Source organism: Microtus oregoni, unplaced genomic scaffold (genome assembly GCF_018167655.1).
Source record: "Microtus oregoni isolate MIOR12 unplaced genomic scaffold, Mior012 000007F_ref0000211, whole genome shotgun sequence".
NCBI classification, from domain to species: Eukaryota; Metazoa; Chordata; class Mammalia; order Rodentia; family Cricetidae; genus Microtus; species Microtus oregoni.
The window spans coordinates 56,833,064-56,859,395 of NW_024543066.1; the positions used below are offsets into that span (position 1 = coordinate 56,833,064).

Sequence of the window (26,332 nt, forward strand, 5' to 3'; positions counted from 1 at the left end):
AGTTACCCTGATACCAAAACCACAAAAAGACCCAACCAAGAAAGAGAATTACAGACCGATCTCACTCATGAACATCGACGCAAAAATCTTCAATAAAATACTGGCAAACCGAATCCAAGAACACATAAGAAAAATTATCCATTATGATCAAGTAGGCTTCATCCCAGAGATGCAGGGCTGGTTCAACATACGCAAATCTATCAATGTAATCCACCATATAAATAAACTGAAAGAAAAAAACCATATGATCATTTCACTAGATGCGGAAAAAGCATTCGACAAAATTCAACACCCCTTTATGATAAAGTTCTTGGAGAGAATAGGGATATAAGGGTCCTACCTAAATATAATAAAAGCTATTTACAGCAAGCCAACAGCTAACATTAAATTAAACGGAGAAAAACTCAAAGCCATCCCACTAAAATCAGGAACACGACAAGGATGTCCACTCTCGCCATACCTCTTCAATATAGTGCTTGAAATTCTAGCAATAGCAATTAGACAACATAAGGAGATCAAGGGGATTCGTATTGGAAAGGAAGAAGTTAAGCTTTCGTTATTTGCAGATGATATGATAGTGTACATAAGCGACCCCAAAAATTCTACCAAAGAACTCCTACAGCTGATAAACAGCTTTAGTAACGTGGCAGGATACAAGATCAACTCCAAAAAATCAGTTGCCTTCCTATACACCAAGGATAAGGAAGCAGAGAGGGAAATCAGAGAAGCATCACCTTTCACGATAGCCACAAATAGCATAAAATACCTTGGGGTAACCCTGACCAAGGAAGTGAAAGATCTACTTGACAAGAACTATAAGTCTTTGAAGAAAGAAATTGAAGAAGACACCAGAAAATGGAAAGACCTCCCTTGCTCTTGGATTGGGAGGACCAACATAGTAAAAATGGCAATTCTACCAAAAGCAATCTATAGATTCAATGCAATCCCCATCAAAATCCCATCAAAATTCTTCACAGATCTGGAGAAGACAATAATCAACTTTATATGGAAAAACAAAAAACCCAGGATAGCCAAAACAATCTTATACAATAAAGGTTTGTCTGGAGGCATTACCATCCCTGACTTCAAACTCTATTACAGAGCTACAGTATTGAAAACAGCTTGGTATTGGCATAAAAACAGAGAAGTCGACCAATGGAATCGAATAGAAGACCCTGACATTAACCCACAAACCTATGAACACCTGATCTTCGATAAAGGAGCTAAAAGTATACAATGGAAAAAAGAGAGCATCTTCAACAAATGGTGCTGGCAAAACTGGATGTCAATCTGTAGAAGAATGAAAATAGATCCATATCTATCACCATGCACAAAACTCAAATCCAAATGGATTAAAGACCTCAATATCAGTCCGAACACACTGAACCTGATAGAAGAGAAAGTGGGAAGTACTCTACAGCACATGGGCACAGGAGACCACTTCCTATGTATAACCCCAGCAGCACAGACACTAAGGGCATCATTGAATAAATGGGACTTCCTGAGGCTGAGAAGCTTCTGTAAAGCAAAGGACACTGTCACTAAGACAAAAAGACAACCCACTGACTGGGAGAAGATCTTCACCAACCCTGCAACTGACAAAGGTCTGATCTCCAAAATATATAAAGAACTCAAGAAACTAGACCGTAAAAGACTAATCAACCCAATTATAAAATGGGGCACTGATCTGAACAGAGAATTCTCAACAGAAGAACTTCAAATGGCCAAAAGACACTTAAGGTCATGCTCAACTTCCTTAGCGATCAGGGAAATGCAAATCAAGACAACTTTAAGATATCACCTTACACCTGTCAGAATGGCTAAAATAAAAAACACCAATGATAGCCTTTGCTGGAGAGGTTGTGGAGAAAGGGGTACACTCACCCATTGCTGGTGGGAATGCAAACTTGTGCAACCACTGTGGAAGTCAGTGTTTCGGTTTCTCAGGAAATTCGGTATCAACCTACCCCTTGATCCAGCAATACCACTCTTGGGAATATACCCAAGAGAGGCCCTATCATACAACAAAAGTATATGCTCAACTATGTTCATGGCAGCATTGTTTGTAATAGCCAGAACCTGTAAACAACCTAGATGCCCTTCAACGGAAGAATGGATGAAGAAAGTATGGAATATATACATATTAGAGTATTACTCAGCAGTAAAAAACAAGGACTTCTTGAATTTTGCATACAAATGGATGGAAATAGAAAACACTATCCTGAGTGAGGTAAGCCAGACCCAAAAAGAGGAACATGGGATGTACTCACTCATATTTGGTTTCTAGCCATAAATAAAGGACATTGAGCCTATAATTCATGTTCCTAGAGAAGTTAAATAAGGTTAATCCAAAGACAAACACATAGGCATCCTCAGGAATATTAACCTTCATCAGGCGATGAAAGGAGACAGAGACAGAGACCCACACGGGAGCACCGGACAGAAATCTCAAGGTCCAAATCAGGAGCAGAAGGAGACGGAGCACGAGCAAGGAACTCAGGACCACGAGGGGTGCACCCACACACTAAGACAATGGGGATGTTCTATTGGGATATCACCAAGGCCAGCTGGCCTAGGTCTGAAAAAGCATGGGATAAATCCGGACTAGCTGAACATAGCGGACAATGAGGAATACTGAGAATTCAAGAACAATTGCAGTGGGTTTTTGATCCTACTGCACGTACTGGCTTTGTGGGAGCCTAGGCAGTTTGAATACTCACCTTACGAGACCTGGATAGAGGTGGGCAGTCCTTGGGCTTCCCACAGGTCAGGGAACCCTGATTGCTCTTCGAGCAGATGAGGGGGGGGGACTTGATCGGGGGAGGGGGAGGGAAATGGGAAGCGGTTGTGGGGACGAGGCAGAAATCCTTAATAAATAAATAAATTAAAAAAAATAAAATAAAATACATGTCTCATCTTGGTTTCCTTTTATTATGAGAAATCTATTGTTTCCTATATTTTTTATCTTTGATCTCTTTTGCTTTGATGGTATGTAGTGTCTTTACTTCATTCTTCAGATTTCGTTATAGTTGAAGCCAATTTTGTTAGCTATAAAATCGATTACACCAGCTTACTTCCTAGGTCCTCTTGCTTGGAATGCTTATTTCCAAGGCTTTACTGTGAAGCAACCACTGCCCACTTTGTTAAGGTGGGTTTCTGGATGGAGCTGAAGGATGGAACCTGCTTTACTATGTACTCATTAGTCTGTGACTTCTCACTGGGGAATCAAGACCACTGATGATGAGAGTTATCGCCACTTTTGTTTTCCATTATTGAACAGTGGCTTTCTCAGGTAGGAGGACATCCCCCTCCTGGTTAAACACATCTGTGAATCACTTTTGGTTGTGACAGGTCACCCGGTGAAGTGCCCACCATGCAAAAAGAGATAGCTCCCCCTGTGCCTCTCCATTAATGTGAAACCTCATGCATAATGCCTAAGCCTGCTTCCCAGGGGTTCTCAGTTCCTCTGTGAGAAGTCACACAGGCCTCCAGGAGCATGCCCATCAGAGCACAGGACTCACAGTTTAGAATACCTTTCATGGAAACAAGGGGTGTTGAAGGGATCACCTACAAGCCCATCAAATGATAGACGAGAGGTAGGGGGGTACCTACTACTCTGACCCTGAACAAACCTAGTAAACAGTCAGCCATGCTACTAGTTAGCCATCTGCACAAAATCTACCAAAGGAACACAAAAACCAAGGGATGAAAACCAAATGATTGAGTTATCCTATTTTGGCAGATAAGTAGTTTTTGACTCAGATTTACAGAAACACCAGACTGGGAATGGCTGAGCTGATTGGATCAATGTATATATATCTGTGTCTCTCCAAAACAGGACTAACTAGAGAAAGATGACATGTAGGTAGAACATCACTCATCACACTACAGAGGGCGATCTATCCCCAACCCCTCCCACTCTGGTTCTGTGGAGTGTATTCTGCATCCCATGGAAATGAGAATAACCTCTCACTCTGAAGGACCAGTAAAATAAGCCTGCCACTTGCAAGGATTAATGGACAGTACCCACCAGTGGAGGATGTAGTATATGGGCTATTGAGAGGTGAATCTGATCAATCAAAGTGATAGACTTGGAAAGGATTTAGGATATTCATCAACCACACATTTAGATGGATCTAGAAGACTGTGTCCAAGCAGGATTATCTGAAGGACAGGGGAAAGACCACCATTAAAGTTTGCTGGAGTCATCCTGAGACTGTGGGTCTCAATGAAATCAAGGGCAGGAAAGACAAAACACACTTGTGATGGCTATTCTTGGCTGTCAACTTGACTATATCTGGAATTAATTGAAGCCCAAAATGGAGAACACACCTGTGAAAACTCATTGCTTAAGTTGCAGTATTAGGTAGATCCAATTCAAATGAGGAATTTGAAGAATAAAGGCACACACCTTTAATCTGGATAATGGGGATGGGTGATACAATTGAGATCAGACCACTTCCTCATATTAACAACTACGTCTTACTCATTAAATACACATTCTCATTAATGACAATGTCTCTGCTCAACTGTTCTTTTAAAACTTATGCTCATATGATGCTTTGGTTTTTTTCTTTCACTTAAGTTTTGTTTGTTTGTCTTTTAGAGACTAAGCAATTGAAGAAGATCAGTCTCAACTCAAATGAAATAGTTTCTCAGGGCCCGCTTAAAATCCCTGTGTATTCCAGGCTGCCACTGCAGATTGCCTCTGCCTCCTGAATATAATTTACAGGAGGATACCACTGTTTCCAGCCTGAGAATCTGTCCTTTGTGGAAGGGGTAATATGTAAGGGAGCGACCTTTGATCTGGGCTGTTATTGAGTTTGTTTTAGTTTAGGGGACAAGATGTCATTTGGTATGCATGGACACACCAATCAAACTTCCAGCATTTCTGCTGCTTAAGTTTTCCAATACAGGCCCAAGTCGAGGAGGGCCATTTAGAATAGCACATTTATTACATATGGAGAAAACAGTTGTTGTGACATATTCCTAGATGGAACATTGAACTATTGTTTACAAAGACCTTCTGGTATATAAGCAACCATCTTAAGCCAGCCTCAAGAATATCTTTAATTGTATGGTTAAACACCAGACATAAAATAAAAAACAACTTGAAGCTTGATCTGGGTTCACACTCTTTGTTTCTGAAAGGGAGTGTTTTTACGCAGGCTTGGAACTCATACTATAGGCCAGTCTGACTTATAAACACAGAGATATGCCTACCTCTGTCCTCTGAGTTCTGGGATTAAATACTTCACTTCTTAAATCATAGAGAGGCAATAATAAGATGGTTGGCAAGGACAGGAAGAAGAGATACTGAAAAATATTTTTAAATGAATGGAATGTATTTGGTACACCTCAGGGACCTTAGCACTTCAGAGCCTGAGGGGTTATAATCAGGAGCCCTCTGGCCTGGCCTGTACCCTGAATTTGCACCACAGCAGGAAGAGATGGAAGAAAACAGGGAGACTTCGGGACATTTATCTCCACCGTGGAATTTTACTTTATTTTTTTCTTTACATCTGCACAATGTGGAGAAAGATTTTTCTGGCAGTCTCTGTGTCTTGTGTGCATATATGTATTTGCCTTATTGGTTAGTTTTTGTTGTAAGACCTTGCTGCATGACCTGGCTAACCTTGAACCTACATACCTTTTACCTCATCCTCCCAGGTGAGAAGCACCACCAATCCTGACTTTTGATCCATAAAATATATTCTACATCCTCTGATTGATTTCCAGGCAGCATTCTTGTCTCTGTGGTATCACCCATATGCATGCAGTCATCTGTGTGCAGCTGCATCTGTGTGTCTTGTAGGACTGATGGAGGAATTACTTTCATTGGTGAATAAAGAAACTGCCATGGCCCTTTGATAGGACAGAAAATTAGTTAGGTTGCATATTCAAAAGAGAATGCTGGGAAGAAGGAAGTGAGGTCAGACACATGGAGACAGCCATCAGGTCAGACATGCTGAATCTTCCCGATAAGTCACCACCTTGTGGTGCCACATACATTGATAGAAATTGGTTAAGCAAGACATGAGAGTTAGCCAGTAAGAGGCTAGATATAATGGGCCAGGCAGTGTTTAAAAGAATACAATTTGTGTGTTGTTATTTCATGGTATAAGCTAGCCATGCGGGAGCCGGGCAAGACGAAAAGCAGGCCTGCTCACCTCATCTCTACAATAGGACATAGATACAGGGACTTCCAACATGCTAGTCAAGTTCCCTGCTACTAAGCTACATTTTCACAGTCTTACCCTTCTTCGGCCTTCCCTCATTTCTTCCTTTCTTTAGTCTCCTCAGGCTGCCCCACAGAGAACTGGGTCCAACATGACACAGAGCACTTGTCAATGTGATTCTGAGGTGGATATTACTCATGCTTCGTTGTATGAAGGCGTGGAGGTCAGGTCTCCAATCTCAGCAGCCCCAGAGTGTAGAACTTGGGGAACAACCTGGTCTACATCAGGAATTCCAGGATGGCCAAAACAAACTAGTAAGATCATATCACAAATTAATAATAACAATGATGGTAATGATATACTATAGTGCCACTACTACTAATAATAAAGGCTGGCTGTTTTTTTTAAATTTTGATAAAGACAACCTTTCAACTTGATTTGTAAGATTAAGAGTGTGCTTAAGGTAATTAAATAGAAATTCATGAACCAGCTATTATGCCGTAGCCTATGGCTTTGATGAGAGTAGTCTGAAGGCAGATGCTGACTCAACTCTGTGAGTCTGAAGCTAACTTGGCCCATAGAGCATCTTCTAGCAAAGCCGGACATGCAGAGTGACAAGTTGTCAAGAAAATGCATGAAACAAAATAATGATTACCTCTTGAATTCCTGCTAAAATATTTGATACTGCCAAAGCTTTGGAGAATGAACTAGTCTTTTATAGCTGTTCTCTCATCTTTAAGAAAGTACTATCCATCTAATGGGATGGAGAAATGGTCAGAAGTAAAAAGTGCTGGATGCCTTTCGAGAAGACTGGAAACCAATTCACTGCATTCACAGAGCAGCTGACAACACTGGTAACTCTTCTGGCCTCTGAGAGCACCATAGGCTCATGGTGCACAGGCAAACCTGTGTAGCAGGACCCAGACATTAGCAGAATACCACACATAAGCAAAACTGTATCCCTTGTGAACTTACCTTTCAAGGTGAAACAAAATCAAGCATTTATGTAAGAAAACAACACACATGCCATAACCGAAACCATGACTCAATCCACCAAACACATACTTTTGGGACTATCTCTAAATGTACAATCCTTGCTCCAAATATACTAACACTTCAGCTTCTGTAGCGCCATTTCTGGGTACCTCTTCTCTTTAACTGAAGTGTGTCAATCCAGAATATGGTGTTGTTTTGTGTGTGTGCTTTAAACTCACCTGAGAAAGGCTAGTTACTGTATTGGCATCTCGAACATTCCATGTAGTTGGCTTCTGGCTAATAAAGACTTTCTGTTGGCTTAAATCTATGTTCAAGCGGTATCCCAATCTCTCTATCTTTTTCTCTCTGTCTTGTGCTCGGTCACTCACTTTCTTTGCATTTGCGTTTGAACTTGTGTCTGTTTTTATGCCTTTCTACTTGTTTCAGTCAGTTTTTCTGTAAGGACCAAGGCTTTTCCTGGTATGTTGACCATTGATTAATCTCTGTTGATTAAACTCATGCCTCCACCTGTTGGGGACTTAAACCCTTTGGCTATGTCAAGCCCTCCAGAGAACCATCTACCTGAAATTAAAGCTCCACCATCCCAATTCCCGGACTGTATATGAACAGATCCTGTACTTGAGCCCGAGGGGTCTCAGTTTTCCCCATGAAAAGCTGCACTCCTCTCCAGGAGCAGGATCCTGGGAGCCCTGGGATGGCAAGGGAAAGCATTTGTTTTCACAAAGGAGGGGTCCTGCATTGATTGCCTCCCTTCATTCAAATGACACATTGAAGGGAAGTGATACCTGCCACCTGATCCTAAACCCACATAGAGGAGAGTCACTGATGTTATTAGTTATTGTAAGGGCAAATGATTTTAGCCACTTTGCTGTGCACAGACTTTCATTTTGGATTCAATCCATGAGAAAGAATTTCCACAAGCCATGAAATTAGTTAATAAAAAGCAAGATTTATTCTACAAGGAAGCGTAATTGAAACCATAGGATAGAGTGGGAAGCCCCCAGGAGAGGCGGCTCTACCTGGGAATTTACCACTAGTTGTTCTGTATACAGCACAGGAACAATGTAGAAATATGCATCCCAGTAAACATCACGGCACAGGCTTCATCTGACTGCTTGTCTCTCCTGGGTTGAAACAGTAGCAGCTAGAGGCGTTCTGAGGCCAGATTTTCAGCCTCATGAACAAGGGGGACAGGGCTCATTACTCAGTCATCAGCAATCGTCAAAACACGTGGTCCTGTATGCATGTCCACTCCCAGACATTGGCCAGATGTTAGGGTGTGCAGTGCATCAACAGGTCTCTATCTTAATTAAAACAAAAATTCTCTCCTTTCTCGTTCCTAGAACTGGCCAGGTTCTCAAAACAGAGAAGGGGCTTATCTACAGTTCATGCCTTAGACTGTGCAGAGCCTTAACACAAGCCTCCCCATTTTAAAATTACCCTCCTCACAGTTACCCACCTGTATTAGATTCCTAACTGAGGAACTCAAAATTCAAAACCAAGTGATTGATGTATCCTGTCTTGAGGGATGAGTAGCACTGGAGTCAGATGTTCTGGAGAGCTAGTCTGGGAATTGTTGAGAGGATTGAATCACTGAAGTTATTTTCCTGTCTTCTAGGCTTTGTGTGTCCCTACAGACATGATGAGCTCCATGAAGATGATAGAGGTGGGGAGCATTTTACAGATCACAATCTAAGGGAACGGGGAAGCATGTCTAAGTCCCTTCTTCAGTACCTGTTGAAAATATTCTGTACCCTTTAGAAACCAGAATACTCTCTCCCATTTAAGGTCCAGCATGGTAAGCATGGGAGTTCACAGTTTAATGAACAGAACTCACCACTGAGGAGGAAAATTATGAGGTAATGAGACCCTGAATCTCGTCCGTCTGCTTGATTTAAATGAGAAGTAATTAGAATTTTCTCATGGTACACCATTAAGTGGATCAGGAAGAGAGTATAAGGAGGATTAACTGAAGAGGACCAGAAAGACCATCAATAAATTTAGTGGAGCCGTCCCAGGGACTGTGAGTGTGAACGGAATAAAAAGCAGGAAGGAAAACAGCCACTTTCAGAGAATCCTGTCTGGCTCTACTCCTGCCTCCTTAGATGAATTCTTCCACCCTGACCTTCATGCTGTGAACACTGACAGGGTAAGTAAAGCATCTCTTCCCAGATCGTGTGTATGGGAGGAATTCTTTTTTTTTTTGAGATTTAAAAACACTTTATTTATTAAAGTTAAACATACAAAACTGAAATTAACACACACCCTAAAAATTGTCTTCTTCCAGTAACAGGAAGACCCTTTTTCTATCTGTGTTTCTGGCTTAAACTCAACTTGGGGTAACTGTGGTGCTCACTTATACCAACAAATGCTGGCAACTTGATCTAGTTAATAAAAATTACAAACTCAGCTACATGAACATAATATACAGGGAAATTATGGTCAGATTAATGCACAAGAAATACAGGAAAATTCAATCATGAAACATTCAGTACTCTGCTTCATTGATTTAGCCTTGGTTTTTTTTTTTTTTACAAAAATAGTATCTACATTGTATACAGAGCTATACATCAGCTTTTTGTTTTCCCATATAAACATTACACATTCCCCCAAAATGGAAGCACTACCACAAGTGAAAAATCAACAAAGAAAAAAACAATTCAAAACACCAAATAAACACGAGAGAAGGGGAGCACATCCTACACATGGTTTGTTTTTTAATATAAAATTCAAACTCAATGACCAAAAACTACAAGGTGAGTCAATTGTGGAAGTGACCTAACAGGCCCAGGAAAGAATTCAAGGAAAAACCTCAAACTAAACCCTGTCATTTATAAATTAACCCATGCTCGGGTTTGTCTGGACAATGGCCAGGTTATCATCAAACTGAAGATATCTTTAGCAGGCTGGCATTTTGCCATGATGTTCCAATGAACTGCTGGGATACATCAAGTGCAAAGCACCCGAAAACTCCAAATTAGGACTTACAAAATGTCTACTCAACATTAGTTAAGTAGGGGCCTGAAGTACACTGAGTCATCTAAGTGCTGATTTAAGCAGCATCTACCTAGAAAAGTTGCCTTATTCAACAAACTCTGAGGGAACTGTGGTAAGTAGTAATGAAAAGTTAAATGAGAGCAGTTATCAAATGTCTTCAAGTTTCATTCTACCAAAGCCAAACAATGACAACAATGTATCTTCCTTACTCATCTAGCAAATAATTTACCTTTAGAAAAATATAAGAATAAAAAGGTAAATTACTGTAAAGCCCTGCAGAGATGAAATCCAACAGTTTTTCTCATTATTGAGGCATCAAATGCCTGACATTGTATTTAGATGTGTCTTGATACTGAGTCATAGGCTTGTCAGCAATTCCACAAGTTCCTACTCCAACTTTGCCCGTTACACTTTCTGGAGAAGCAAAAATCCTCCTCTTTACCTGGCCTTTTTTGTTTTTAGAATAAGCCCTGTTGTTGAACTGCTGCCATTTCACCTTCTGGTCCTCTCTTTCCTGCTCAAGTTCTTTTATTCTCTGTGCTTTTTTCAAAGCTTTTTTCTTTTTATATTCACGTTGCTGGGCAATCATTTCTTTTTTTGACATAGGTTTGTTGCCACTGTCCTCTTTTGCCTTCCTTCCTTCTTCTACGGGTTTGAGGTTCAACAACGGAGTCACGTCAGCATTGCCATAACCAGCAAAGGTGATTGCAGCGGTGCCATTTTCTTCATCTATCTCCTCGATCTCCGCTTCATAACACTGTCCGTCTTCACTCCAGATTGCCATACATTTGTCCCCTACTTTCCATGAATGAGTAGGCTGAGCAGAAGCAAAACTGTCTGAACTTGCAAGAGGTTCCGAAGGCTGAGTTGACAGAAGGTCTTTGGTCAATTCTATAACTTCTTGCAAGTCCTTCTTCAATTTCAACAGATCTTCATTTTCTCCGTTTCCAGACAGAGCAGCTTCTACTTGCTGGAGTTGGGCTTTGTAGCTAGCCAACTGTTTTGCTAGATCCTCGGACATCTTGGGCGGGGTTGGGGACGGGACTGCGGGCAGGGGCCGGGGAAGCAAGCCCAGCAGCGGCAGGGGCAGCTGTGCAGGGAAAATAGCCAGGACGACTAGAAGATTCTGTCTGAAAAGGAAAAACTCCGCAGGGGCCTGAAGGGGGAGAAGGGGAAGGGGAGGAATTCTTACAACAACATGAGAAGCGCAATACCAGCTGTGTAGGAATAAACACCATTCCCTTATTAATGGAAGATTGACCTCAGCAAGCAAATTCTCTTGAGATTATTGTTCTTGGGTCCCGACCTGACTATACCTGGAATTAACTATAATCCTAAAACAGAGGGCGCGACTGTGAGAAATGTCTTTGCTTAAGTTGAAGTAGGCACAGCACTTCACAGACACACTTTGGAGGCCCAAAAACATAAGCATTTATCTCAAGACCTGAAGAACACACCTTTAATCCATATCTAGAGTCTGAAGGACACACCTCTGGCTGGGCCACGCCTTCTGCCTCCTGGGAGCCTATAAAAGAAACATGGAGGAAGCTGTTGCTTATTGCCTGCTTGTCCTCACCTTGCAGCAAGACCATTCCCTCACTGGCATTAGAGAATTCTTTTTTATAATTCCAGCATAGATTGAGGACCAGTCGGCACGTCTAATCTCCTGGACTGAGTAAGTACTGGATCCTTGGACTCTCCCTTCACAGGTAGCCTTTGTGGGATTAGCAGGACTGCAGCCCTAAGGCATTCTAATGAATCTCCTTTGTTCATACAGAGAGTCCTTGGGTATGTTCTGTTACTCTAGAGAACCACTGTGCAAAATTTTGGATGAGTATATAAAATGTTGTAAATTATCAAAAGTAGTGTATGATTCTCAAAATTAGGAATCCACTGACCTAAGATTCAATCTAGAAAAAAACGAAGTGATACAACAGTCCCATGTAGCCTAGTTTACCCACACTGAAACTAGAATTGAAATCTGGATAATTTCAGAGACTCGAGTTTCCGGGCTCATAGAAGAGGGAACAGAGGAGAAACAGAAGCTAAAAATGTATATCATGCCTATTATTGTATCCTACAGGGCAAGAGAAGACAAATCCTAGTTTTTTTCATTTTGGACCCGGTTTAACCTTGAAACTACCTCCAGGAGAAATGTCACAGGACGCCGCTGACCAGAGCTGGGACTATAAACTGTTGAACATGCAGAATTTCTCCTGCAGGTGGACCATCCGCAACTTCCGTTTTATTCTGGAGGAAAGGAGGGACAGTATTAGAAGCCCAACATTCTCAACAGGAGACAATAACAAATGGTGTTTGAGACTTCACCCTAAGGGGGTCGATGAAGCAAGCTCAGATTACCTGTCAGTTAACATAGAGTTGCTCAGCTCTCCAAAGAGTCCCATTCAGGCAGAGATCAAGTTTTGGATCATAAACGCCAAAGGAGAAAAATATGAACCTGTGACTAGCCTGGAAGACTTAAGTTTCCTGCCAGGCTACCAAAGGGGTTACAAATTGTTCGTCCTTCGAGATTTTCTCTTGGACCATTCTCGCTGCCTTCTCCCTGAAGAACACTTCACCCTCTACTGCATGGGGATCCTGGCCCCATACTCCTACAGTATCCCTGATGACAGCACGGAACTGAGAATCCGGGTTCCCAAATGCATATTAGGAGATGATCTAGGAGAGCTGTGGAAGAATTCGAGCTTCACAGACTGCTGCCTGGTGGTAGCTGGCCAGGAATTCCGGGCTCACAAGGCCATCTTAGCTGCTCGCTCTCCAGTTTTCAGAGCCATGTTTGAACATGACACGGAGGAGAGCAGAAAGAATCGCATTGAGATTCGTGACCTGAAACCTGAAGTCTTCAAGGCAATGATGGACTTCATTTACACCGGGAAGGAACCAGTCCTCCACAGCATGGCAGATGCTGTGCTGGCAGCTGCTGACAAGTATGGCCTGGAGCGTTTGAAGGTCATGTGCGAGAGTGCCCTCTGCAGGGACCTCTCTGTGGAGAATGCTGCCCACACTCTCTTCCTGGCTGACCTCCACAGCACAGCGCAACTGAAAACACAGGTGCTGAATTTTATTACAGCTCATGCTTCCGAGGTCTCTCAGACCGCAAGCTGGAAGTTAATGGTGGATTCATGCCCCCACTTGGTGGCTGAAGCATACAGCTCCCTGGCTTCTGCTCAATGCAATCTACTGGAACCCCCTCTCAAACGTCTGAAGTAATCCCAGCAACCTGTCACTGGTACCCTCTATGTGTATCCCAGAAGCAGTGGTCAGTGTTGATACCGATGACTCCTGGGTAGACTATGGGGTACATGGAGCAATTACAGCAACTCTGGGGAATGATATCACGGTTTAGTTGTGCTTTGATACATTTATTAATGCCTTGAACATTGTAGTGGTGTATTATTTGTATTTTGATAAATAAACCTTGCCTGAAGACCAGAAGTAAAGCTAAAGCCACTGGAGATCAGACAATGATGACACACACCTTTAATCCCAGGATGTGTTAGACAGAGTAACATGGATCTCTGTGGGTTTAAAGGCACCTTAATCTAAACAAGATCAATGCGGTAACAAGTCCAGGTGGTGGTGGTTCACACCTTCCATCCTAGCCTAGGAAATCCCAGCACTAGAGGTAATAATATAAAATGGGATGAGAGAGGCTTAAGAATCTGCTTCTTCTACAGTCACCCATCCTTAATACAGGAAAGATGTTTCTAGTGGCTTGTCTGCTTTGCTTTTTTGGTTGTGGTTTGAACCCCAATAGCTATCTTTAGGTTTTTATTTTTGGTGCTACAGAATGGCAGGGTAGGGGAGGAACCATGATGAACTCTGATGGACCCTATGCAAACACTCCTCCGTTGCTCTACTGGTTCGATTTTTTGTCCATTGATTTTGAAACTGGGATTCAGTTTAGCTAAAGCCCACAGCACATCCCAACAGGGTTTCTTTGGAGACACCTGTCTGGATAGGACTGTGTAGAACATATGATCAAGGGCTCAGAGCAAAGGAGAAAACAAACGTGAATGTTTTCTCATGAGACAAGGGGAAGAGAATGAGGACATTTTTCCTCCAAACTCAGTTTGTGGGGACTGGAGAGGTGACTCAGTGGGCAAAAGCAATTGTTCCTCTTGCAGAGGACCCTTGTTCAGTTACATAGACAAAATTTTACCCCAATACAATACAATACAATAGAAAAGGAATAAAAACTGTAGAATCACTTTGTAGATTCCGGTGGTGTTTCTGTTAGAAGGAATCCAGTCCTGCTCAGCTGCGGAAGTTTGTGCAGGGTCCTCACAGTCGCACACACACAAATGTTAATAAACGATACCTAAGAAATTGCTGTACTCAGAGACTTGTACCTAGCCCAGCTGTCATCAGTTAGCCTTTCTCCAGCGGCTGATGGCAGTAAAAGTTTCACAGAATCAGATGGGGATAATAAGGGTTCACAGGGACTGAAGAGGCAAACACACAGATGCATGGGTCAGCACTATGTCCTCTGTATGCACACTGTGGTTGTTTAGTTCGGGGGTTTTTGTGGGACTCCTAAAGAGTGGGACTGTGGGGAGTCTCTGACCTGTTTGTCTGATCTTGGGAACCTTTTCTTCCTTCTGGCTGACTCCCCCAGCCTTGATATGAGAGCTTGTGCCTATGCTTATTGTAACTCATTGTGATATGTTCAGTTGATATTCCCGTGTTCACCAACTTCCCGAAACCGCTGTCTGAACAGAAAGATGGACTGGACATTTCAAGACACAAGGAAAGATTAAAGAAGTACCATCAGCCTCTAGTGCTGGGTCAGTATTCTGCAGGAGGCAGCTTTCTCCTTAGCCCATGTCCATTGGTCCAGGCATTAAGAGGTAGAAAAGGGAATAGCTCCTCTCACTATCTCCCCTAGCGACTCCTGGGGAAAAACTTTGCTTCCCATTCCCATGACCTTAGGTCCTTCTGGTCTGGAAGTTTTGGTTCCAGGGTGAATGTTGGTGTGGGGGCCTTGCCTCTCTCTGGAGCACAACAAATGCCCCACTGAAAGGAAGCTCAGACCCCTCCGAAGCCATTTTGAACTTCTGATGTCCTTAATACAACAGGCTGAGAAGGAAATAACAGTGTTAGGAGGGCTGATGGATCAAGATCACCATCAGAAATTTGAATTGAGTGTCTACTATAAAGGCAAGAAGATTATGGTTGTTGGGTAGGAAATCCTATAGGGTATCTTGGCGCCACATTGTCCAAAGATTAAAGATGATGGGAGACTGCAACAGCCTTCTCTAGGCAGATGACAAAAAATGTAGATGCACCAGGAATGAAAACACATTTCACAACTCTAAGTAAAGAACCTGAATATACCTGGAATAAACTGTAATCCTAAATCAGAGGGAACGACTGTGAGAAATGTCTTTGCTTAAGTTGAAGTACGTACAGCACTTCACAAACACACTTTGGAGGCAGAAAAACATAAGCATTTATCTCAAGACCTGAAGGACACACCTTTAATCCATATCAAGATTCTGGAGGACACACCTGCAGCTGGGCCACGCCTTCTGCCTCCTAGGACCCTATAAAAAACCATGGAGGAAGCTGTTGCTCATTGCCTGCTTGCCCTCCAGTGCAGCAAAACCATTCCCTCACTGGCATTAGAGAATCTTCATCCCAATTCCAGCATAGATTGAAGACCAGTCGGCACATCTAACGTCCTGGACTGAGTAAGTACTGGATACTTGGACTCTCCCTTCACAGCTAGCCTTTGTGGGATTAGCAGGACTGCAGCCCTAAGGCATTCTAATGAATCCCTTGTTTCAAACAGAGAGTGTCTTTGGGTGTGTTCTGTTACACTAGAGAACCACTATGCAAAATTTTGGATGAGTATATAAAATGTTGTAAATTATTAAAAGTTGTGTATGATTCTCAAATCCACTGACCTAAGATTCAATCTAGAAAAAGAAAAGTGATACAACAGTTCCGTGTAGCCTAGTCTACCCACACTGAAACTAGAATTGAAATCTGATTAATTTCAGAGACTCGAGTTTCCAGGCCCATAGAAGAGGGAACAGAGGAGAAACAGAAGCTGAAAATGTATATCATGCCTATTATTGTTTCCTAAGGGCAAGAGAAGACAAATCCTAGTTTTTCATTTTGGATCCAGTTTAACCTTCAAACTATCTCCAGGAGTAATGTCACAGGACGCCATTGACCAGAGCTGGGACTATAAACTCCGCAACATCCAGAAATTCTCCTGCAGGTGGACCATCCGCAACTTCCGTTTTATTCTGGAGGAAAGGAGGGACAGTATTAGAAGCCCAACATTCTCAACAGGAGACAATAACAAATGGTGTTTGAGAGTTCAACCTAAGGGGGTCGATGAAGAAAGCTCAGATTACCTGTCAGTTAACATAGAGTTACTCTCATCTCCAAATAGCCCCATTAAGGCACAGATCAAGTTTTGGATCGAAAACGCCAAAGGAGAAAAAAGCGAACCTGTGACTAGCCTGAAAGACTTTAGTTTCCGTCCAGGCTACCAAAGGGGTTGCAAATTGTTAGTCCGTCGAGATTTTCTCTTGGACCATTCTCGTGGCCTTCTCCCTGAAGACCACTTCATCCTCTACTGCATGGGGACCCTGGTCCCATACTCCTACAGAATGTGTGACGACAGCTCAGAGCCGAGAATCCAGGTTCACAAATGCATATTAGGAGATGATCTAGGAGATCTGTGGAAGAATTCGAGCTTCACGGACTGCTGCCTGGTGGTAGCTGGCCAGGAATTCTGGGCTCACAAGGCCATATTAGCAGCTCGCTCTCCAGTTTTCAGAGCCATGTTTGAACATGACACGGAGGAGAGCAGAAAGAATCGCATTGAGATTCATGACCTGAAACCTGAAGTCTTCAAGGCAATGATGGACTTCATTTACACCGGGAAGGAACCAGTCCTCCACAGCATGGCAGATGCTGTGCTGGCAGCTGCTGACAAGTATGGCCTGGAGCGTTTGAAGGTCATGTGCGAGAGTGCCCTCTGCAGGGACCTCTCTGTGGAGAATGCTGCCCACACTCTCTTCCTGGCTGACCTCCACAGCACAGCGCAACTGAAAACACAGGTGCTGAATTTTATTACAGCTCATGCTTCCGAGGTCTCTCAGACCGCAAGCTGGAAGTTAATGGTGGATTCATGCCCCCACTTGGTGGCTGAAGCATACAGCTCCCTGGCTTCTGCTCAATGCAATCTACTGGAACCCCCTCTCAAACATCTGAAGTAATCCCACAACCTGTCACTGGTACCCTCTATGTGTATCCCAGAAGCAGTGGTCAGTGTTGATACCGATGACTCCTGGGTAGACTATGGGGTACATGGAGCAATTACAGCAACTCTGGGGAATGATATCACGGTTTAGTTGTGCTTTGATACATTTATTAATGCCTTGAACATTGTAGTGGTGTATTATTTGTATTTTGATAAATAAACCTTGCCTGAAGACCAGAAGTAAAGCTAAAGCCACTGGAGATCAGACAATGATGACACACACCTTTAGTCCCAGGATGTGTTAGACAGAGTAACATGGATCTCTGTGGGTTTAAAGGCACCTTAATCTAAACAAGATCAATGCGGTAACAAGTCCAGGTGGTGGTGGTTCACACCTTCCATCCTAGCCTAGGAAATCCCAGCACTAGAGGTAATAATATAAAATGGGATGAGAGAGGCTTAATAATCTGCCTCTTCTACAGTCACCCATCCTTAATACAGGAAAGATGTTTCTAGTGGCTTGTCTGCTTTGCTTTTTTGGTTGTTGGTTTGAACCCCAATAGCTATCTTTAGGTTTTTATTTTTGGTGCTACAGAATGGCAGGGTAGGGGAGGAACCATGATGAACTCTGATGGACCCTATGCAAACACTCCTCCGTTGCTCTACTGGTTCGATTTTTTGTCCATTGATTTTGAAACTGGGATTCAGTTTAGCTAAAGCCCACAGCACATCCCAACAGGGTTTCTTTGGAGACACCTGTCTGGATAGGACTGTGTAGAACATTTGATCAAGGGCTCAGAGCAAAGGAGAAAACAAACGTGAATGTTTTCTCATGAGACAAGGGGAAGAGAATGAGGACATTTTTCCTCCAAACTCAGTTTGTGGGGACTGGAGAGGTGACTCAGTGGGCAAAAGCAATTGTTCCTCTTGCAGAGGACCCTTGTTCAGTTACATAGACAAAATTTTACCCCAATACAATACAATACAATAGAAAAGGAATAAAAACTGTAGAATCACTTTGTAGATTCCGGTGGTGTTTCTGTTAGAAGGAATCCAGTCCTGCTCAGCTGCGGAAGTTTGTGCAGGGTCCTCACAGTCGCACACACACAAATGTTAATAAACGATACCTAAGAAATTGCTGTACTCAGAGACTGGTGCCTAGCCCAGCTGTCATCAGTTAGCCTTTCTCCAGCGGCTGATGGCAGTAAAAGTTTCACAGAATCAGATGGGGATAATAAGGGTTCACAGGGACTGAAGAGGCAAACACACGGATGCATGGGTCAGCACTATGTCCTCTGTATGCACACTGTGGTTGTTTAGTTCGGGGGTTTTTGTGGGACTCCTAAAGAGTGGGACTGTGGGGAGTCTCTGACCTGTTTGTCTGATCTTGGGACCCTTTTCTTCCTTCTGGCTGACTCCCCCAGCCTTGATATGAGAGCTTGTGCCTATGCTTATTGTAACTCATTGTGATATGTTCAGTTGATATTCCCGTGTTCACCAACTTCCCGAAACCGCTGTCTGAACAGAAAGATGGACTGGACATTTCAAGACACAAGGAAAGATTAAAGAAGTACCATCAGCCTCTAGTGCTGGGTCAGTATTCTGCAGGAGGCAGCTTTCTCCTTAGCCCATGTCCATTGGTCCAGGCATTAAGAGGTAGAAAAGGGAATAGCTCCTCTCACTATCTCCCCTAGCGACTCCTGGGGAAAAACTTTGCTTCCCATTCCCATGACCTTAGGTCCTTCTGGTCTGGAAGTTTTGGTTCCAGGGTGAATGTTGGTGTGGGGGCCTTGCCTCTCTCTGGAGCACAACAAATGCCCCACTGAAAGGAAGCTCAGACCCCTCCGAAGCCATTTTGAACTTCTGATGTCCTTAATACAACAGGCTGAGAAGGAAATAACAGTGTTAGGAGGGCTGATGGATCAAGATCACCATCAGAAATTTGAATTGAGTGTCTACTATAAAGGCAAGAAGATTATGGTTGTTGGGTAGGAAATCCTATAGGGTATCTTGGCGCCACATTGTCCAAAGATTAAAGATGATGGGAGACTGCAACAGCCTTCTCTAGGCAGATGACAAAAAATGTAGATGCACCAGGAATGAAAACACATTTCACAACTCTAAGTAAAGAACCTGAATATACCTGGAATAAACTGTAATCCTAAATCAGAGGGAACGACTGTGAGAAATGTCTTTGCTTAAGTTGAAGTACGTACAGCACTTCACAAACACACTTTGGAGGCAGAAAAACATAAGCATTTATCTCAAGACCTGAAGGACACACCTTTAATCCATATCAAGATTCTGGAGGACACACCTGCAGCTGGGCCACGCCTTCTGCCTCCTAGGACCCTATAAAAAACCATGGAGGAAGCTGTTGCTCATTGCCTGCTTGCCCTCCAGTGCAGCAAAACCATTCCCTCACTGGCATTAGAGAATTCTTCATCCCAATTCCAGCATAGATTGAAGACCAGTCGGCACATCTAACGTCCTGGACTGAGTAAGTACTGGATACTTGGACTCTCCCTTCACAGCTAGCCTTTGTGGGATTAGCAGGACTGCAGCCCTAAGGCATTCTAATGAATCCCTTGTTTCAAACAGAGAGTGTCTTTGGGTGTGTTCTGTTACACTAGAGAACCACTATGCAAAATTTTGGATGAGTATATAAAATGTTGTAAATTATTAAAAGTTGTGTATGATTCTCAAATCCACTGACCTAAGATTCAATCTAGAAAAAAAAAAAGTGATACAACAGTTCCGTGTAGCCTAGTCTACCCACACTGAAACTAGAATTGAAATCTGATTAATTTCAGAGACTCGAGTTTCCAGGCCCATAGAAGAGGGAACAGAGGAGAAACAGAAGCTGAAAATGTATATCATGCCTAGTATTGTTTCCTAAGGGCAAGAGAAGACAAATCCTAGTTTTTCATTTTGGATCCAGTTTAACCTTCAAACTATCTCCAGGAGTAATGTCACAGGACGCCATTGACCAGAGCTGGGACTATAAACTCCGCAACATCCAGAAATTCTCCTGCAGGTGGACCATCCGCAACTTCCGTTTTATTCTGGAGGAAAGGAGGGACAGTATTAGAAGCCCAACATTCTCAACAGGAGACAATAACAAATGGTGTTTGAGAGTTCAACCTAAGGGGGTCGATGAAGAAAGCTCAGATTACCTGTCAGTTAACATAGAGTTACTCTCATCTCCAAATAGCCCCATTAAGGCACAGATCAAGTTTTGGATCGAAAACGCCAAAGGAGAAAAAAGCGAACCTGTGACTAGCCTGAAAGACTTTAGTTTCCGTCCAGGCTACCAAAGGGGTTGCAAATTGTTAGTCCGTCGAGATTTTCTCTTGGACCATTCTCGTGGCCTTCTCCCTGAAGACCACTTCATCCTCTACTGCATGGGGACCCTGGTCCCATACTCCTACAGAATGTGTGACGACAGCTCAGAGCCGAGAATCCAGGTTCACAAATGCATATTAGGAGATGATCTAGGAGATCTGTGGAAGAATTCGAGCTTCACGGACTGCTGCCTGGTGGTAGCTGGCCAGGAATTCCGGGCTCACAAGGCCATATTAGCAGCTCGCTCTCCAGTTTTCAGAGCCATGTTTGAACATGACACGGAGGAGAGCAGAAAGAATCGCATTGAGATTCATGACCTGAAACCTGAAGTCTTCAAGGCAATGATGGACTTCATTTACACCGGGAAGGAACCAGTCCTCCACAGCATGGCAGATGCTGTGCTGGCAGCTGCTGACAAGTATGGCCTGGAGCGTTTGAAGGTCATGTGCGAGAGTGCCCTCTGCAGGGACCTCTCTGTGGAGAATGCTGCCCACACTCTCTTCCTGGCTGACCTCCACAGCACAGCGCAACTGAAAACACAGGTGCTGAATTTTATTACAGCTCATGCTTCCGAGGTCTCTCAGACCGCAAGCTGGAAGTTAATGGTGGATTCATGCCCCCACTTGGTGGCTGAAGCATACAGCTCCCTGGCTTCTGCTCAATGCAATCTACTGGAACCCCCTCTCAAACATCTGAAGTAATCCCACAACCTGTCACTGGTACCCTCTATGTGTATCCCAGAAGCAGTGGTCAGTGTTGATACCGATGACTCCTGGGTAGACTATGGGGTACATGGAGCAATTACAGCAACTCTGGGGAATGATATCACGGTTTAGTTGTGCTTTGATACATTTATTAATGCCTTGAACATTGTAGTGGTGTATTATTTGTATTTTGATAAATAAACCTTGCCTGAAGACCAGAAGTAAAGCTAAAGCCACTGGAGATCAGACAATGATGACACACACCTTTAATCCCAGGATGTGTTAGACAGAGTAACATGGATCTCTGTGGGTTTAAAGGCACCTTAATCTAAACAAGATCAATGCGGTAACAAGTCCAGGTGGTGGTGGTTCACACCTTCCATCCTAGCCTAGGAAATCCCAGCACTAGAGGTAATAATATAAAATGGGATGAGAGAGGCTTAATAATCTGCCTCTTCTACAGTCACCCATCCTTAATACAGGAAAGATGTTTCTAGTGGCTTGTCTGCTTTGCTTTTTTGGTTGTTGGTTTGAACCCCAATAGCTATCTTTTGGTTTTTATTTTTGGTGCTACAGAATGGCAGGGTAGGGGAGGAACCATGATGAACTCTGATGGACCCTATGCAAACACTCCTCCGTTGCTCTACTGGTTCGATTTTTTGTCCATTGATTTTGAAACTGGGATTCAGTTTAGCTAAAGCCCACAGCACATCCCAACAGGGTTTCTTTGGAGACACCTGTCTGGATAGGACTGTGTAGAACATATGATCAAGGGCTCAGAGCAAAGGAGAAAACAAACGTGAATGTTTTCTCATGAGACAAGGGGAAGAGAATGAGGACATTTTTCCTCCAAACTCAGTTTGTGGGGACTGGAGAGGTGACTCAGTGGGCAAAAGCAATTGTTCCTCTTGCAGAGGACCCTTGTTCAGTTACATAGACAAAATTTTACCCCAATACAATACAATACAATAGAAAAGGAATAAAAACTGTAGAATCACTTTGTAGATTCCGGTGGTGTTTCTGTTAGAAGGAATCCAGTCCTGCTCAGCTGCGGAAGTTTGTGCAGGGTCCTCACAGTCGCACACACACAAATGTTAATAAACGATACCTAAGAAATTGCTGTACTCAGAGACTGGTGCCTAGCCCAGCTGTCATCAGTTAGCCTTTCTCCAGCGGCTGATGGCAGTAAAAGTTTCACAGAATCAGATGGGGATAATAAGGGTTCACAGGGACTGAAGAGGCAAACACACGGATGCATGGGTCAGCACTATGTCCTCTGTATGCACACTGTGGTTGTTTAGTTCGGGGGTTTTTGTGGGACTCCTAAAGAGTGGGACTGTGGGGAGTCTCTGACCTGTTTGTCTGATCTTGGGACCCTTTTCTTCCTTCTGGCTGACTCCCCCAGCCTTGATATGAGAGCTTGTGCCTATGCTTATTGTAACTCATTGTGATATGTTCAGTTGATATTCCCGTGTTCACCAACTTCCCGAAACCGCTGTCTGAACAGAAAGATGGACTGGACATTTCAAGACACAAGGAAAGATTAAAGAAGTACCATCAGCCTCTAGTGCTGGGTCAGTATTCTGCAGGAGGCAGCTTTCTCCTTAGCCCATGTCCATTGGTCCAGGCATTAAGAGGTAGAAAAGGGAATAGCTCCTCTCACTATCTCCCCTAGCGACTCCTGGGGAAAAACTTTGCTTCCCATTCCCATGACCTTAGGTCCTTCTGGTCTGGAAGTTTTGGTTCCAGGGTGAATGTTGGTGTGGGGGCCTTGCCTCTCTCTGGAGCACAACAAATGCCCCACTGAAAGGAAGCTCAGACCCCTCCGAAGCCATTTTGAACTTCTGATGTCCTTAATACAACAGGCTGAGAAGGAAATAACAGTGTTAGGAGGGCTGATGGATCAAGATCACCATCAGAAATTTGAATTGAGTGTCTACTATAAAGGCAAGAAGATTATGGTTGTTGGGTAGGAAATCCTATAGGGTATCTTGGCGCCACATTGTCCAAAGATTAAAGATGATGGGAGACTGCAACAGCCTTCTCTAGGCAGATGACAAAAAATGTAGATGCACCAGGAATGAAAACACATTTCACAACTCTAAGTAAAGAACCTGAATATACCTGGAATAAACTGTAATCCTAAATCAGAGGGAACGACTGTGAGAAATGTCTTTGCTTAAGTTGAAGTACGCACAGCACTTCACAAACACACTTTGGAGGCAGAAAAACATAAGCATTTATCTCAAGACCTGAAGGACACACCTTTAATCCATATCAAGATTCTGGAGGACACACCTGCAGCTGGGCCACGCCTTCTGCCTCCTAGGACCCTATAAAAAACCATGGAGGAAGCTGTTGCTCATTGCCTGCTTGCCCTCCAGTGCAGCAAAACCATTCCCTCACTGGCATTAGAGAATTCTTCATCCCAATTCCAGCATAGATTGAAGACCAGTCGGCACATCTAACGTCCTGGACTGAGTAAGTACTGGATACTTGGACTCTCCCTTCACAGCTAGCCTTTGTGGGATTAGCAGGACTGCAGCCCTAAGGCATTCTAATGAATCCCTTGTTTCAAACAGAGAGTGTCTTTGGGTGTGTTCTGTTACACTAGAGAACCACTATGCAAAATTTTGGATGAGTATATAAAATGTTGTAAATTATTAAAAGTTGTGTATGATTCTCAAATCCACTGACCTAAGATTCAATCTAGAAAAAAAAAAGTGATACAACAGTTCCGTGTAGCCTAGTCTACCCACACTGAAACTAGAATTGAAATCTGATTAATTTCAGAGACTCGAGTTTCCAGGCCCATAGAAGAGGGAACAGAGGAGAAACAGAAGCTGAAAATGTATATCATGCCTAGTATTGTTTCCTAAGGGCAAGAGAAGACAAATCCTAGTTTTTCATTTTGGATCCAGTTTAACCTTCAAACTATCTCCAGGAGTAATGTCACAGGACGCCATTGACCAGAGCTGGGACTATAAACTCCGCAACATCCAGAAATTCTCCTGCAGGTGGACCATCCGCAACTTCCGTTTTATTCTGGAGGAAAGGAGGGACAGTATTAGAAGCCCAACATTCTCAACAGGAGACAATAACAAATGGTGTTTGAGAGTTCAACCTAAGGGGGTCGATGAAGAAAGCTCAGATTACCTGTCAGTTAACATAGAGTTACTCTCATCTCCAAATAGCCCCATTAAGGCACAGATCAAGTTTTGGATCGAAAACGCCAAAGGAGAAAAAAGCGAACCTGTGACTAGCCTGAAAGACTTTAGTTTCCGTCCAGGCTACCAAAGGGGTTGCAAATTGTTAGTCCGTCGAGATTTTCTCTTGGACCATTCTCGTGGCCTTCTCCCTGAAGACCACTTCATCCTCTACTGCATGGGGACCCTGGTCCCATACTCCTACAGAATGTGTGACGACAGCTCAGAGCCGAGAATCCAGGTTCACAAATGCATATTAGGAGATGATCTAGGAGATCTGTGGAAGAATTCGAGCTTCACGGACTGCTGCCTGGTGGTAGCAGACCAGGAATTCCGGGCTCACAAGGCCATATTAGCAGCTCGCTCTCCAGTTTTCAGAGCCATGTTTGAACATGACACGGAGGAGAGCAGAAAGAATCGCATTGAGATTCGTGACCTGAAACCTGAAGTCTTCAAGGCAATGATGGACTTCATTTACACCGGGAAGGAACCAGTCCTCCACAGCATGGCAGATGCTGTGCTGGCAGCTGCTGACAAGTATGGCCTGGAGCGTTTGAAGGTCATGTGCGAGAGTGCCCTCTGCAGGGACCTCTCTGTGGAGAATGCTGCCCACACTCTCTTCCTGGCTGACCTCCACAGCACAGCGCAACTGAAAACACAGGTGCTGAATTTTATTACAGCTCATGCTTCCGAGGTCTCTCAGACCGCAAGCTGGAAGTTAATGGTGGATTCATGCCCCCACTTGGTGGCTGAAGCATACAGCTCCCTGGCTTCTGCTCAATGCAATCTACTGGAACCCCCTCTCAAACATCTGAAGTAATCCCACAACCTGTCACTGGTACCCTCTATGTGTATCCCAGAAGCAGTGGTCAGTGTTGATACCGATGACTCCTGGGTAGACTATGGGGTACATGGAGCAATTACAGCAACTCTGGGGAATGATATCACGGTTTAGTTGTGCTTTGATACATTTATTAATGCCTTGAACATTGTAGTGGTGTATTATTTGTATTTTGATAAATAAACCTTGCCTGAAGACCAGAAGTAAAGCTAAAGCCACTGGAGATCAGACAATGATGACACACACCTTTAATCCCAGGATGTGTTAGACAGAGTAACATGGATCTCTGTGGGTTTAAAGGCACCTTAATCTAAACAAGATCAATGCGGTAACAAGTCCAGGTGGTGGTGGTTCACACCTTCCATCCTAGCCTAGGAAATCCCAGCACTAGAGGTAATAATATAAAATGGGATGAGAGAGGCTTAATAATCTGCCTCTTCTACAGTCACCCATCCTTAATACAGGAAAGATGTTTCTAGTGGCTTGTCTGCTTTGCTTTTTTGGTTGTTGGTTTGAACCCCAATAGCTATCTTTAGGTTTTTATTTTTGGTGCTACAGAATGGCAGGGTAGGGGAGGAACCATGATGAACTCTGATGGACCCTATGCAAACACTCCTCCGTTGCTCTACTGGTTCGATTTTTTGTCCATTGATTTTGAAACTGGGATTCAGTTTAGCTAAAGCCCACAGCACATCCCAACAGGGTTTCTTTGGAGACACCTGTCTGGATAGGACTGTGTAGAACATTTGATCAAGGGCTCAGAGCAAAGGAGAAAACAAACGTGAATGTTTTCTCATGAGACAAGGGGAAGAGAATGAGGA

At 43.4% G+C, this 26,332-nt stretch overlaps 5 protein-coding genes across 5 annotated transcripts; 4 read left to right on the top strand and 1 right to left on the bottom strand.

Annotated features, from left to right (window-relative positions):
• Positions 1–10,476: 10,476 nt before the first annotated feature.
• On the bottom strand, positions 10,477–11,269 carry LOC121451078 (survival of motor neuron-related-splicing factor 30-like). Its single transcript, XM_041656581.1, has one exon. It carries the CDS (start codon positions 11,191–11,193, stop codon positions 10,477–10,479), a length of 717 nt encoding a protein of 238 aa, XP_041512515.1. The 5' UTR covers positions 11,194–11,269.
• Positions 11,270–12,326: 1,057 nt separating this feature from the next.
• On the top strand, positions 12,327–13,403 carry LOC121450362 (speckle-type POZ protein-like). The gene has a single exon (XM_041655178.1). It carries the CDS (start codon positions 12,327–12,329, stop codon positions 13,401–13,403), a length of 1,077 nt encoding a protein of 358 aa, XP_041511112.1.
• A 2,951-nt stretch (positions 13,404–16,354) lies between these two features.
• On the top strand, positions 16,355–17,431 carry LOC121450364 (speckle-type POZ protein-like). Its single transcript, XM_041655179.1, has one exon. It carries the CDS (start codon positions 16,355–16,357, stop codon positions 17,429–17,431), a length of 1,077 nt encoding a protein of 358 aa, XP_041511113.1.
• Positions 17,432–20,384: 2,953 nt separating this feature from the next.
• On the top strand, positions 20,385–21,461 carry LOC121450365 (speckle-type POZ protein-like). The gene has a single exon (XM_041655180.1). It carries the CDS (start codon positions 20,385–20,387, stop codon positions 21,459–21,461), a length of 1,077 nt encoding a protein of 358 aa, XP_041511114.1.
• Positions 21,462–24,413: 2,952 nt separating this feature from the next.
• Positions 24,414–25,490, top strand: LOC121450366 (speckle-type POZ protein-like). Its single transcript, XM_041655181.1, has one exon. The coding sequence runs from the start codon at positions 24,414–24,416 to the stop codon at positions 25,488–25,490; it is 1,077 nt and encodes a 358-aa protein (XP_041511115.1).
• Positions 25,491–26,332: the final 842 nt, after the last annotated feature.

Bases quoted from the DNA above. Each gene is read 5' to 3' on its own strand.
- LOC121451078 (XM_041656581.1), bottom strand. From the start codon at position 11,193: ATGTCCGAGGATCTAGCAAAACAGTTGGCTAGCTACAAAGCCCAACTC.
- LOC121450362 (XM_041655178.1), top strand. From the start codon at position 12,327: ATGTCACAGGACGCCGCTGACCAGAGCTGGGACTATAAACTGTTGAAC.
- LOC121450364 (XM_041655179.1), top strand. From the start codon at position 16,355: ATGTCACAGGACGCCATTGACCAGAGCTGGGACTATAAACTCCGCAAC.
- LOC121450365 (XM_041655180.1), top strand. From the start codon at position 20,385: ATGTCACAGGACGCCATTGACCAGAGCTGGGACTATAAACTCCGCAAC.
- LOC121450366 (XM_041655181.1), top strand. From the start codon at position 24,414: ATGTCACAGGACGCCATTGACCAGAGCTGGGACTATAAACTCCGCAAC.